Below are 13,555 nucleotides of genomic sequence, written 5' to 3' on the forward strand. Positions count from 1 at the left end.
AACCTTTTCATTTGGGGGATGGTGTCATCTAGTGTTAATGAAAAAATATTTAATTTGTTATTATGTGTCATTGTGAAGTTTAAAAAAAAAAAGAATAAATGACTGGTTTACAAGAAAAATGGAATTAATTTCTGCTAATATGTTAGCGTTTTTTTTTAATGAGGCTTTAGAATGATTACTTGCTGGTGGAACTAGTAGTGGGATGTCTGAGATCACAGAAGTACAAAAGAGCAGAAAAGAAGGGAAACTGTTTACACTGGTTCTCTTTCTCAATCTGCCTCCGTTTTTCCTTCTCTTGGGTCATTACTCAATAATAACAGTAGTTTTGGCTCCTCCAGCTCTGACCCCTTGCTCACAGCGGTGGGCTTGTTGTGAGAGACTGGCAGGCTGCAGATAGAGGTGGGAAAGGATCCCGAGGTGGCTGGGGGTCAGGGTGTGTGAGAGCCTTGGAGAAAGAAGAAAAGAGGGGGATAGGCTAGGCAACAGACAAGTGAGTGCTCAGTCCACCTGTTGAAGGTGGGAAACGGTGAAAAATAGAAACCCCAGGGTGTGTGTATGGTGTGAGTTAGTGTAGTGTGTCATTATAATTGAGCCTCATGTGGACCTCAGGCTTAATGATGCACTACAGTGTTCCAAAACCCCTGGGGATCTGGCTTCCATCAAGTGTGGACACGGAGGAACCACCCTCTCCTTCTCGTTCTTTGCGTCTTTGTGTGTGTTTGTATATCCGTGCCTGCGTGTGCGGTTGTACACTAGAAGACCACAGACCAGTGGGAAGGCGCAGCATGTAGCCTTGGCAGAAAACCCACTGTGGGCTTGGGTGTGGAGAACACACACGCACGCACGCACACACGCACGCACACACACACACACACACAGAGGGCTGAATGGCATGCTAGAGTGGGTTGATAAGATTGGCATGGGTTTGCTTTTGCGGTCTCACCAAGTGCCATGTTTCCATATGTTTGTGAAGGCTTTTCACTGTATGCTCTGCCAACCCAACTGTGACACTGCACACCATATCTAGGCAGTAACCAGCTAAACATGCTGCAACAAACCCCAGCCTCAGCCCACATGCGCACAATCAACAGAGTAATAGAAATGCCACCTGTGAAACACCAGGGATGGAGGGATGAGAGTGATGGTGCAGTAGACTGATTCATGTTGACAGTGGTGCACATATGGGCCTATAATCTCGCCAATCAAATTAATTGTAAATGAAAAGACGCAGATGAATTACAGTTAATCAATTCAAAGTGTAAAATGGACAATTTGTCATTTCAACAGCTACTTCAATAATATGAAACACATATAATCTTATTAAAAGTCTACATTTAACCTATTTTTTTTTCTTAACTTATTCAGCAAGATACTATTAAGTGGGTCTACAACAGCAGTGAGAGCGCACAGGAGGACAGCCAAAAAACTAACCAGAAACCCGGCCCCGAGGAGAATGGAGATGGGTTTGAGTGTAAAGTAGAAGGTGACCACACATGCGCACACACACACACATGCACGTTCACAAGCTGCATGGGAATATCTCTTTTTGCCAATTTTTTTTTTTCCTTAAAGTGTCTGTGGATGTAATGCAGGCTTGTTCACAGGAACACAATCCCATTACCTCCTTCAGTTAACAAGCAAAACGTAGCTCCAAACAGGGTCATCTGGAATGTGTTAGTGTGAGAACAGCTGCCCCTTCTGGCTCATCAAGTGTTAATTTCCCCCTGCAATTTATGTTTCCCAATGAGAAAGTAAAACTGGGAAAATTATTCCCTTCATAGCAAGCAGCTCCGTGTCAGGATTTATAACTGTATTAGGTTTAGCGTTAGTGGTTAACTTGGCGCTCTTGGAATTACTCATCTTTTTTTTTTTTTTGAATGGAAATGGAAGAAAGCCATGAGCAGAAGGTCTTTCTCTGAAACTATCTGCAGATTTGGTCCTCGTAGGCCTGCAGTTCTAACAGTGTTGACAAAAATGCTGGAAAAACTGCATCTGTGCATTGCAGTCCTGTCTTGTTGCTTTGCAAATGAACAAAAATATTTTATGCTATGTTTTTTTTTTTTAATACATTATATGTTTTGTGTATTTCTCCAACCTCAGAGGTAATGGACAAAATCAACACGATAGCCATTATTGATGGAAAAACAGACCATGTAAGTCTGACGGTAGACAATGTCCACCTGGAGTACGGAGTGGTGTACGAGTATGACAGCACGGCTGGCATCAAGTGCCATGTGCTGGAGAAGATGGTTGAGCCCAAGGGATTCTTCAGCCTCACTGCTAAGGTATCCTGTCCAGCTGAGCGATGTTCTTTGCCTTGTTGACAGTCTTATAACATCAGTACACTTCCTTTCCCATTTGGGATGTTTTTCATGTATGTCAATTGTTGACATTAATAGTGCAGTTGACTGTCTTCTTGTTCAATTGTATGCCTGATAAAGCTATTTCGGCTGCTCCCTTATTTGCACGAGGTCGCCACAGCTGGTAGCGCTGAATGTTTGATTTAGCAGTTCCCTTCTTTATGCAACCCTACGGGGATTTGTGTCTCCTCCTGGGAGTGAATTGGTGAACTTATGGTTACTAGATGAATGTGTATACCACTACACTATGGAGCCACCAACTGCATGCCTCGTATGAGCCACTATTATTCAGGCAGGGAGCACAGGTTGGTGTTTAGGGCTCTGCAAAAATACAGAAAAGCTTATGTATTCTCCACAGGGAACCCAGTAGTTGAAGGCATCCATGTTGCTAAATCCAGAATGTGGAATATCCTATTCAGCTAGTAAAAAATCACCTTAAGAATAATTTATGAAGCAGTGGTGTTGTTTTAAGCTGTGACCTAAATCCTGGGTGGCTGTGGACAAAAAGAGAGACAAAAGTGGAGGAGAGGGAGACATTTTATTACCTTTTAGATGATGGATAGTGGTGTTATCACCAAGAGCAAGCAGTCCCTTGCTTATTAAGGGACAGCATCAGTCATAGTGTGAACAAACTCTGGAATGCTTCTGTCTTTTAACAGGCTCTTGAGCAGGAGACTACTAACTACTAATATACGACACCCCCCCTCAAATTTAACAAGACACACAAATTCTACCATAAATTGCAATATAATGTTTTTGTTGCCAGGGACGCCCATAGCCCTCCCGCTGTGTACATTGTAGTGGGGCTTGAAGCTAGTTAAAAAAAGACAGCTTTATTTTAGTTGTTAGTTCTCAGCTGGGCTAAGTGCATGCTTTTTACATCCCAGCAGTGATGTTCACAGAATGATCATTATTGATTTAAGATACACAGAGGATGAAAGATTCACTCAGACATAGATGCGCACTTGCTGTTGTGGGAAATAAAACACAGTTTGAAACGTATTTCTGCCAAATTCCATGATGAGCTACATCTGTCTTGTTTATGGTAAATTAGACAAAATCACTTTTGGGTACATGTTTTAAACTGATCTAGATTTACTGTTCTTGCCTTTGAAAGTCTGTAAAAGCTCTCTTCTAAATGAAGCCTAATGACATGCGTGAAATAATACTCGCCATAACTTCTCTCAGTATATACAATTTCTCATTCCTCCAAAGTTAAATTTTAGTGTTATTATAAACATCTGCTCCGGCATTCCACGCTGTCCTCTGAGATCTGTGTGATGTAGAATTTTAATGTTGGTTACACTGTCGGGGTGCATGGATTGTCTTGTGCTCCAGTCTCTTCCTGCTGTTACATTTCCTCCTCCTGCTTTCCTCCCTCCTCCACTGGGCATCTCATTAAGAAGGCTCAGAGATTTGTGTGTCTTATTGTCTTTGTATCTAATCTCTGATCTGGAGTTTTCATATGAACAGTATATGCATCACAATCTGGGTTTTCTATCCGTGCACACAGAAATTTTTGAGACTGGAATTTAACTGCTGACGAAATGCTGCAGAAAAATCCGCCCTCTGTCCAAATTAGATTTTGTTTTCAACTAAATAAGGAGCTCGGTCATTCATTTACATCCCATTAATTGCTCCAAAAGGGATTCAAGATACATTTGCATATCATTATATCATCCCTGATTTTGTTTACTCTTTCTGAAACCAGATCCTGGAGGTACTGGCGCGTAATGATGATGCGCTGGTGCAGATGTGCAGCAGGCTGAGTTCCAGTTGTGATGTGATCCCCGAGGAGCTGCAGGTGCGCCTGGGTGCCATGCACAGTGAGAGGGCGGAGCACATTAATCGACGCATAACCAACTACAGAAAGGTAGCTATTTAGAAGCCCTTCAGCAGTCTCTCTAACATTAGTGATACTTCTCATCATGCTAAACTGTACAGCTTGCAATTATGAATATGGACAATTCTCTGTAGATTTACAATAATAGAAACAGGATGCAGCTGGTGTAGAGATTCACTATTACATAGATCCATAATAGGGTTTTGCTCCTGAAAGAAACAGTGGGAATCTTTTCTGAAGCTGTAAAACATAGATACAGTGTAAAAGAAGTGATTTCCACTGCACACTGACTGTAAAAGAATAGAAGCTTCTTGTTCAGGACTGGGGCAAGTGACACTGAAAAGGTATAGATGCCAGAGGTGTACTGGTAAACTGCAGGAATGTCTTAAAGACATAAAGGCCTTGATGACCTCTAATTTCCTGCTTCTACATTCAGATAAAACTAAGGTTATTGCATTTGGCCCTAAAAATCTTAGAAACATGGTGTATAACCAGGTACGTACTCTGGGTGGCATAGCCTTGGCCTCCAGGAAAACTGTGAGGATTCTTGGAGTCAGTTTTGAAGAGGTTCTGTCCTTCAATCTCCATATTAAACAAATATGTAGGACTGCTTTTTTGCATTTGCACAGTATCGCTAAAATTAGAAACATCCTGTCTCAGAGTGATGCTGAAAAACTAGTTCATGCATTTATTACTTCTAGGCTGGACTATTATAATTATTATCAGGTTTTTCTAAAAGCTCCCTGAAAAGCCTTCAGCTGATCCAAAATGCTGCAGCCAGAGTGCTGACGGGGACTAGAAAGAGAGAGCATATGCCTCCCATATTGGCTTCTCTTCATTGGCTCCCTGTTAAATCCAGGATCAAATTTAAAATCTTTCTCCTCACGTACAAGGTCTTGAATAATCAGGCCACATCTTATCCTTCTGATTTCTTCCTGTTAAAAGGGAGTTTTTCCTTCTCACTGTCGCCAAGTGCTTGCTCATAGGGGGCCATCTGATTGTTAGGTTTTCTCTGTATTATTGTAGGGTCTCTACCTTACAATCTAAAGAGCCTTGAGGCGACTGTTGTTGTGATTTGGTGCTATATCAGTCAAGTAACACACTGGACTGACTGGACTGTGGTACAAACAAGTTAAACCCAGCACTCAACCATCAGAAGGCTGCTGCATAATCAGTGGTCGTTGGTCTTCAAGGACTATTGAGACAAAAGGTCTTGCTGACTTTGTGACTGTGTCCACAATATAGCACTTTGTTTTTAATTAGGTTACAGCTGTTAAATGACAGAGCCAAAGTGTTTTCAGCACTTTTCATTCACATCTGCAAGCATGTGTCTATAGGCAAAACAATGCATGCAAGTGTGCGTGAGAGAGAGAGGATCTGACTCAACATGCGAGTGTGCCTTGGATTCATTACCAGTCACTTAAAAATATCTCTGCACAGCCACAGCCGGTATTTTTGTTGTGCCCCTCGTGCACCAGAGCATTCCTCCTCAGACCCCTAGAGAGAAAGGAGGGAGAGCAAAAGAGAAGCAGGAGGAGCAAAAAAAAATATATATATATAAAATATAGATAGATAGATATAGAGAGAAAAGAAAGCAGAATGGGACAGGAAGACAGAACAGAAAGTGATTAGAAGGAGACACGAGCTTGGAAGTAATTGTCCTGAACTATTGACCAGGATATGTCGAATGACTCCTCGGTCTCTATGCAAGGTCACTTCATTGTCCATCTGGATCATATCAGTTCAGCTGAAGTAACGGTTTTATACTCCAGCTTTCTAAGATAGAAGAGGAGAAATGCTTGCTTAAAGTTACTTGTTTCATATACATTATGTTAGGCTTATGTTGTCTGCTCAAGATGCTAAAACTGATCTGATGGCTTATAGCATCTGTTGTGAATATCCAAGACAGGATGCAGGCCCAGTGAGGGGGCTGGTTCAAGTAAAGTGCAACCAAGTATTGCAAAGAAAAAAAAAAAGTCTTTGTGATATTCTGTAATTGGCTCTATTGGAGAAAACCTTCCTTCTCATTGTGTTTTTACAAATAAAGTCTAAATTCTAAAAGATTTGAGGAGGTTTCCTTGCGTGTCAGTTTGGGTTCAAAATAAAATGACCATTGGCATGACAGTTAGAATACAAAAAGTAACACCATCAGCGGTGCATCACTATCACAACATCCCCACAGAAAGAGCAGCATATTTGAATTTAATTTTTCGTCTTTCAGAATAGTCCCAACCTCTTTGAGGTTGACCATTACGAGCGCACAGCACTCCGTCAGCCAGCTGTTCCGTTTTCTCCCGCGCACTATGCACAGCTGTGAACATGGCAAAGTGAAAGAGGAATGACGTTACCGGTGTAGCTAGGTGGAACTGAAATGGATTAACACAAGACAGCCATCCCTGCACAATGCTTCGTTTGACATTTTCTGTTTACATTCTTTTCCCGCTAACACCTTCTTACAGATGATATCATGCGTACTTAGTCGGGAAGGAATGTGTGGGCTGTCGTGTCGCAAACGCGCAAGATTTTATGACTCAGTAATCCCCTAATCTGACACAGTGAGCATCATAACAGACAGAAATGTAGTATAGTCTGAACCCTACAACTTCAGATATCCTTAAACATCATTTTTATTTAAAATGTGTTTGATATTACTGTGGTGAAAATAAAACCACAGCTCTGGAGGTTGTTAAAGTTGAACATCCAATCATAATTACGGCATGATGATATGAGCTGCTATGCACCGTTTTAACTCCGTTTATATCAGTTTTAAATGATAAATGGTGATGTTGAGGTCTGGAGTTCTTCACATATGTATGTAATGATAATCTTATGAGTCTGTCTTGGATCTTTCATTTGGTTTAAATATTTGAGCTGCCAAATAAAAAAAGAGGAATGTTGAAAATATACAGAATTGGTGTTTATTCTTTTCTTCCTGAGCCAGGTGTCATACATAGTATGTAAAACTAAACAGCATGCACATAACACTGTTATTGTTTCACATGGAGCCTTTTATTCTCTCGTACATCAGCTGCATAATGGAAAGATTCTTCCTTTTGTAGCCCACCACCTTACCAGTGTATCAAAGAGTCGTGCTCACTGCCGTAATTGCTGTGGTCGTCTTTTCCAAATAGATTAAAATCAAAATAAATATATAAACATGTTTTATATCTAAGCTGTTGTTATATCTCTCATTCCAGTTTTCTCGAGTACTGAAGAACAGGGCGTGGCCCACCTTTAAGCAAGCCAAAGCCAAGGTGTCCCCTCTCCATAGTAGTGACTTCTGCCCCACAAACTGTCATATTAACGTGATGGAGGTGTCCTACCCAAAGACCACAACCTCTTTGGGTAGTGCCTTTGGTGTGCAGCTGGACAACAGGAAGAATACTCTGGAGAAGGGAGGCCGCAGCAGTGATGAGCAGGGTGAGCTTAAAAACGAAAAACACCTGGACAGCAGAAGAATTTGACATATTCATCTAAATTAGTTTGAAGCCCAGATTTATATTTTTTATTAGTGTATGTTTTTCTTCATGTTTCTATGTACAGGTAAGCTGAACCCCATGGTAAACGTGCAGCACACCATTACCACTATGGCAGCACCATCAGGTCATAGCCTGGGGCGGACCGAGGGCCATGGCCTTCGTTTCCTTCTCAGAGAAGAAGATCTGCTCACCCTGGATGCGTATCAGAAACTTCTCTACAAACTCACGGCTGCTGTCAGGAGATGGAGACACATGGTGCTCACATTCATGAGGAGTAGCTTTGTGTGCATACCTACACTAATGAAATATAATTTCAAATACGATCACATGCGTGCAGACCTTTGAAAACCAGATTCTGTCCTATAGCAACGCTTAGGCATAGAAACCAGCATAATGAAAGTGTGGCATCTGGTCATTAGTTGACACACATGACCTGGCACCTATATGTGCTGTGCATGTGAGAAAGACAGAAAGTATTTGAGCAGAAATGTGTTGATTTGGAAATGTTCTTTTTTATTACTACTCAGTTTGTGCTGTGCATGGTGTGTGTGTGTGTGTGTGTGTGTCCAGTCAGAATTTTGGCATGGTCCTGTGTTTTGCATTGTTGCAAGACTCATTATTTGGAAGCACATGAGGCAGCGGAAAGGAAATGGGAAACACTGCTCAGTCACTCGTCAAAACCAACCACCACCCCACCGCGAACCAGGAAATACAGTCTCAATGAAGTAGGGCGTGACACTGGGCCAGGTGGTGTCTGGAAAAGCCATTCAGCAACAATGGGCCACTGCTGACACAATAAAGACACACCACTAATAGTGCATAAGACTGTCATTTTCCACAGTAAGCTGTCTTTAATAAGAAACTTTCATTTACAGATAGCTGCTGCAGTTGTAGATAATATTTACTGGTGGAGCGCTAACTGGTTGTAATGTGGGTTACGAAAGAGAGCCATTTGGCTGATTTAGTCATTAGGAGTCTTCTCAGCTAAGCCAGCAACATTCAGAGAGTGACATTAAACACTACAAGCAGAGCTGTCACCTAACCATGGTAATAATGAGAGTCCACAGCAGGGCTCGTAATGAGTGAGTCTGGACAAATTTCATCATGCTCTTGTCAGTGGCAATTAACGTAGTCGCATCCATGCACGCTGAAATGGTCCAAGACGTATCCAGCAAAGCAAAAGTGACCTTTAGCATCAGCTATCTGTTCAAACATGCAGATACACATGAGCACTTAAGGAGCTTGTTAAGGATGAGCGGTAAGGTTGGGCACAAGTGATATGCAGCAGTGATACTAATAGGATGCATTGCAAGCAGTAGTCTGGCGACACTGCTTTGACCTTTGTGGGTGCATTGAGAACTTCAGCAGATTCGTTTTCATTAACTTGTTCACTGACTGGCCAAGGGTCATTACTACTACTACTACTACTACTATAAAAATAAGTAAATTACTTTAATATTTTTTTAAAATACAATACACATCCACCTTAGAGACTCCCTCTTTTAGCTGTCTAAACCTGTAGTTTTCTTTGTCTTACTTCCTATGTCTTGATATCTTTGCACCCGTCGGCATACACACCATAGACGGACATTCTTCACTCACTGTGACTCCTTTTTTTGTACTGGGTGGGGTCAGCGCTGACAGCACAACTTGAAGGATGTCATAATGAACTTGAGCGGCTATTTTGTGCGTTATGTTACCACAATCCTCTTCCGTTCCCAACATCAGAGGAAGTCTACTGTACATTTGTGGCAGATTAGAAATATCCGTAAGCAATCTGGGGAAAGAAAACAACTTGACATAGCATGATGTTACATAAGTTCTTGGCCGGCCAACGAGGAATCCATTTTGTGGCTGTGACCTGTGAACCTTTGTCTCTGGGCCACAGAGAAGGCTTTGCAGCTGTGTGAGGACATTCCTGGCGACGTGCTTTATATCAGAGCCTCCTCCCTTCCTGAATCAAATACCACCCTTCCCCCATTTTCATATCTTTTCCTTATTCTTTGCACATTGCAAAAAGTGCCATGACTAGCAGTGGGTGGAGAGCTATAGGATCCTCAGACTTATTTATCTCACTATGGAGTGAAGCATTATGCAAATTTCTTACTGTGAAACTGCCTGATGTGGAGCTTTGTAATTCAGAAGCACTTACAGATGCAATAAATGTGATTGAAGTCTGATAGTTTAATGTGTCAAAGAGCTTCCTGTTAGAGATTAAGAGATCTTTCTGATTTGGTGCAATAAGCAGTCGTGTACTTTGGCCTACTCTCATTCTCTTGTTTCTGTTTTCTCTCTCCTCTCTCTTTTGAAGCCACTTCTCTGATCCAGTCATTGTTATTCTACTTTGCTCCCTCGCCCCAAAGGTCCCAAACTGCGCTCACTTCTTTATTAACCAATAGCCAATCACAGAGCCTGGAGGGCTTCTCCATGGCGATGGAATGCCACTCTGCTTTGCAGGGGCATTGTGGTGCATCCTGTAGTGGACCTTTAATGAGGGCATCTTTGTGGCCTAGTCAGCCTGTGAATGGATAGAAAGGGGGTGGGGGGGTGGTGAGAAGAGGTGTTCAAAATCATAAAAATAGGCATCAAACTGAGATGCATTTGGCTTACATCAGAGAGACAGGTTGTTTATTTTGATGCAGTCTTGGAGGCCAGTGGTATGACACGATGGAAAATGCAAGCAGACACAAATTAAAATAAGTCTGAAATGTAAATAAACATCCCGTTTCAGAGTGTTTGCGTGGGAAGGGATAAAAAAAAATTTATTGGAATATGGCTTTAAATGCCACCATGTGTTGCTGCAACTGTAAAAATATCTCGTGTAGCCTCTTCCTGCTTCTCTGATAGCTGCCTAATAGAAAACAAGCCAAAGGTAATAAAAAGAGGGGAGCTGATCTCTGCAGCCGTGTTGCAGCGTGTTGACACAGCTGCACCTTTCGACGTGTTTGAACCTATTAATATGATGTGGATCCCTGACATCTGAAGCTGTTGTGCGGAAGTCAAACACAAACAGGCTGGGGTTTGAGTTTGGCCTGCTCAGTCAGCTGTGGGAGCCTACTACATGTGCGTAGGCTCAAGTGCATACTGTACATACTGTACCTATGAAAAAGTTTCAGCGCTGGGACATTAGTCTGATCAAAGGAGCTGTTGTTATCATGCTGTTTTGTGTGTAGATTTGGATGAATGTCAGTTTTAAATAACCCTTCCTGCCTTTCTTCCTTTTTTTTTTTTCTCCCCTTTTCCTTCCTTTCTCTCTCCATCAGCCTTCTATCCTCCATCACCCATCCTCCAGCCTCAGAGTGAGAACCCCTGAGAGCTACATCACGGCAGAGAGTGAGGGGGAGAAGGGTGAAAGGAATGGGAAGAAAGTCTGCTTTAATATGGCAGGGGACGAGCGGAGGACTCTGGGCACGACACAATCAGCAACAGAGACTCATACAGGTAAACAAAAGTCACAGGTGGTCACATAGGAGGAACATGCTGTATTTCAGAGATGCTTTATTATTAATAGTTTAAATTAAGGCATTTTTGAAAAAGGAGGTATTTTTAATATAAAGCATTGTTTATATACAAGTATACTGCATCTTAAGTGTTTTATTTTCCCCCCAAATTTCTCATCAGTGACTGTAACAGCAATCGGAACTCCATCGCCTCCTTCACCAGTATCTGCAGCAGTCACTGCAGCTCCTACGTTCACAGTGATGACATGGACTCAGGTAAACAAAAGGCATCACAGTTATTATCAGCAGTATTAATCTGCATGCATTTTTTTTTTTTTGGTATAACATCCTCATGATTGGCCACACTAAGTACCCTGTGACCATGTGACAGTAGGAAAGAAATCTCTGTGTTGCACACACAGGTGTTTACTGCAGTACAGTTGTGTGACAAGCTATAATCAAACCTCTGCAGGAGATGAGATGCCCTCCAGTGTGTGGCTTTCCCATGATAAACAGAAGAAGCTTCACAGCTTTCTAGAGCACCTGTTTAGCCAAGTAAGTGTCTGAAACATCTTTACAAATACATAAAAAGTTAAACATAAGAAGTAACTTAATATGATTTTCAAAAGCTACATATTTTTGTTTTCTCAGAAATTCCTCAGATTCAAAGTTAGTTAGTTTTGCTTTTAAATTTTATATTTAAGGGGATTGACAAAATATTGCATTAATTGTTTAAGAATTACAGGCATTTTTATACATAGTGTCCTACTCCAGTGGAACCAGGGTACCAGTTTTTAAACTTTCAGAGGTTTAAAAGTCATTTAAAAATTGACTAACAAATAGTTTTATGGTCAGGTGAGGTCTGTCCCTTTGTTATTCTAGGACAGATTAAGAACATAAAAATTTGGAAACCTAGTAGAGAGAGCAAAAACTTTAGGAGTGTCCAAATCAGCAATCTGGTACCTTCTTAAAAGCTCAGCAATACAAAAAAGGCCTTAAAGACCACAGAAGACAAATTCTTTCCTTGGTGAAGAAAAACCAGTTCACAACATCCGTCCAGGTGCATGAGGAGGTAGGCATGTCATTGTCGAGGTTTACGATCTTGAGACGCCTTCATGAATAGATAAACAGAGGGTTTACAACAAAGTTCAAACCACTGGTTACACTCAAGAACAGGAAAATGTTACAGTTTGCCAGAAAGCATCTAAAAGAGCCTGAAAACAAATCCCTGGAAAGATGAAACCAAGATAAACTTGAACTACAATGATGGGAAAAGTGAAGTATAGAGATGGAGGGAAACTGCTCATGATCCGAAGCATACCAACTGCAGTCAAGACCTAGCAGAATCTCAAGGGAGGAAATGCAGCATTTGGTGATGGCCGTGGCTTCTAGACGTCAGGCAGTGATTGACTGCAAAGGATTTTCATCCAAGTAAACAATAAAATTTTTAAAAACAATCCTTATACTTAAAGTCATGTTAGTTTTTCTTTCTTTTTTTTTAAATTACTTTTGAGCCCTTGAAAATGGGGGCTGTGTATATAAGTGGCTGTAATTCCTGAACAGTTACTACAATATTGTTGCTAAAGCTACTGAATTAAAACTGAAAGTTTGCACTTCAGTCACATCTGTCTCATTGTCCAAACATGGAACTGTATTTTGTGTCACAGAGATGGTTTTACAGAATTTGTGCATCCCCTTAGGATTATGTTTACACAAATACAAGCATCAGTATAGTTATAAAATACACACTATGATTTTTAAACAAAAAAATTGATCTTGTTTCATGTGCACCTTATTGGTTTTCTAAAGGTCAAATGCTTATTTGGGCTTTTGGGCATAAAATACAGGAATTGTGTATCTTTGACTTGTGCTTAGGGAGGCAGAATTGTGAGAGCCTTAATGATCCTTGACCTTTCTGAAACCTTTTAGAGTGGAGACCAACCAAATCTGATTACATGTTTTATGAGGACTTTTCCATCGGCGGAGGACAAGCTGCACAAAAAAAAAGAAAGGGGGGAAAAAAAGCTGTTTGGCTGTCTCTGTGCTTTGTTTACATACTGCACAGCAAACTGTGTTCACCGAGGTTTAGCGGGATTGTGTGTTTATTACAAAAAAAGCAGGAGAAGCGGGTGTTGGTTATGCCTGGGCAGTACTTTCAGTCTGCACTAAGTGGAGAAACTGTATCAAGTGCATCAACTTGACCCTTGTTCTGTCTTCAGGTGGACTCAATCACTAGCATGCTGAGAGGGACAGTAGTGGCTCGGGCATTTGAGCAGACCAAATGCTTCACACCTGGAAGAGGATTACAAGGTAAAACAACAGGAATTTGATTTGCGCCTTGTGCTGGTGATGTCCTTCACCATTTATTTAACCTTCTTTCATTTCGTACATTCATTGTAGCAAAAAGTTCAACTTTTTTTTTTTTAAATCAAA

At 41.2% G+C, this 13,555-nt stretch overlaps 1 protein-coding gene across 1 annotated transcript in view; it reads left to right on the forward strand.

Moving 5' to 3' along the window:
- prex2 (phosphatidylinositol-3,4,5-trisphosphate-dependent Rac exchange factor 2) overlaps positions 1–13,555 on the forward strand; it is an 89,601-nt gene that overhangs the window by 44,318 nt on the left and 31,728 nt on the right. Inside the window, 12 exon segments of the mRNA XM_030757063.1 lie at positions 1,366–1,483; positions 2,101–2,285; positions 4,072–4,233; positions 7,401–7,623; positions 7,747–7,917; positions 7,920–7,956; positions 10,946–10,980; positions 10,983–11,075; positions 11,078–11,123; positions 11,304–11,398; positions 11,595–11,677; positions 13,342–13,432. Coding sequence (XP_030612923.1) covers positions 1,366–1,483; positions 2,101–2,285; positions 4,072–4,233; positions 7,401–7,623; positions 7,747–7,917; positions 7,920–7,956; positions 10,946–10,980; positions 10,983–11,075; positions 11,078–11,123; positions 11,304–11,398; positions 11,595–11,677; positions 13,342–13,432 — 1,339 coding nt within the window.

Source organism: Archocentrus centrarchus, chromosome 20 (assembly GCF_007364275.1).
Source record: "Archocentrus centrarchus isolate MPI-CPG fArcCen1 chromosome 20, fArcCen1, whole genome shotgun sequence".
Classification (NCBI taxonomy): Eukaryota; Metazoa; Chordata; class Actinopteri; order Cichliformes; family Cichlidae; genus Archocentrus; species Archocentrus centrarchus.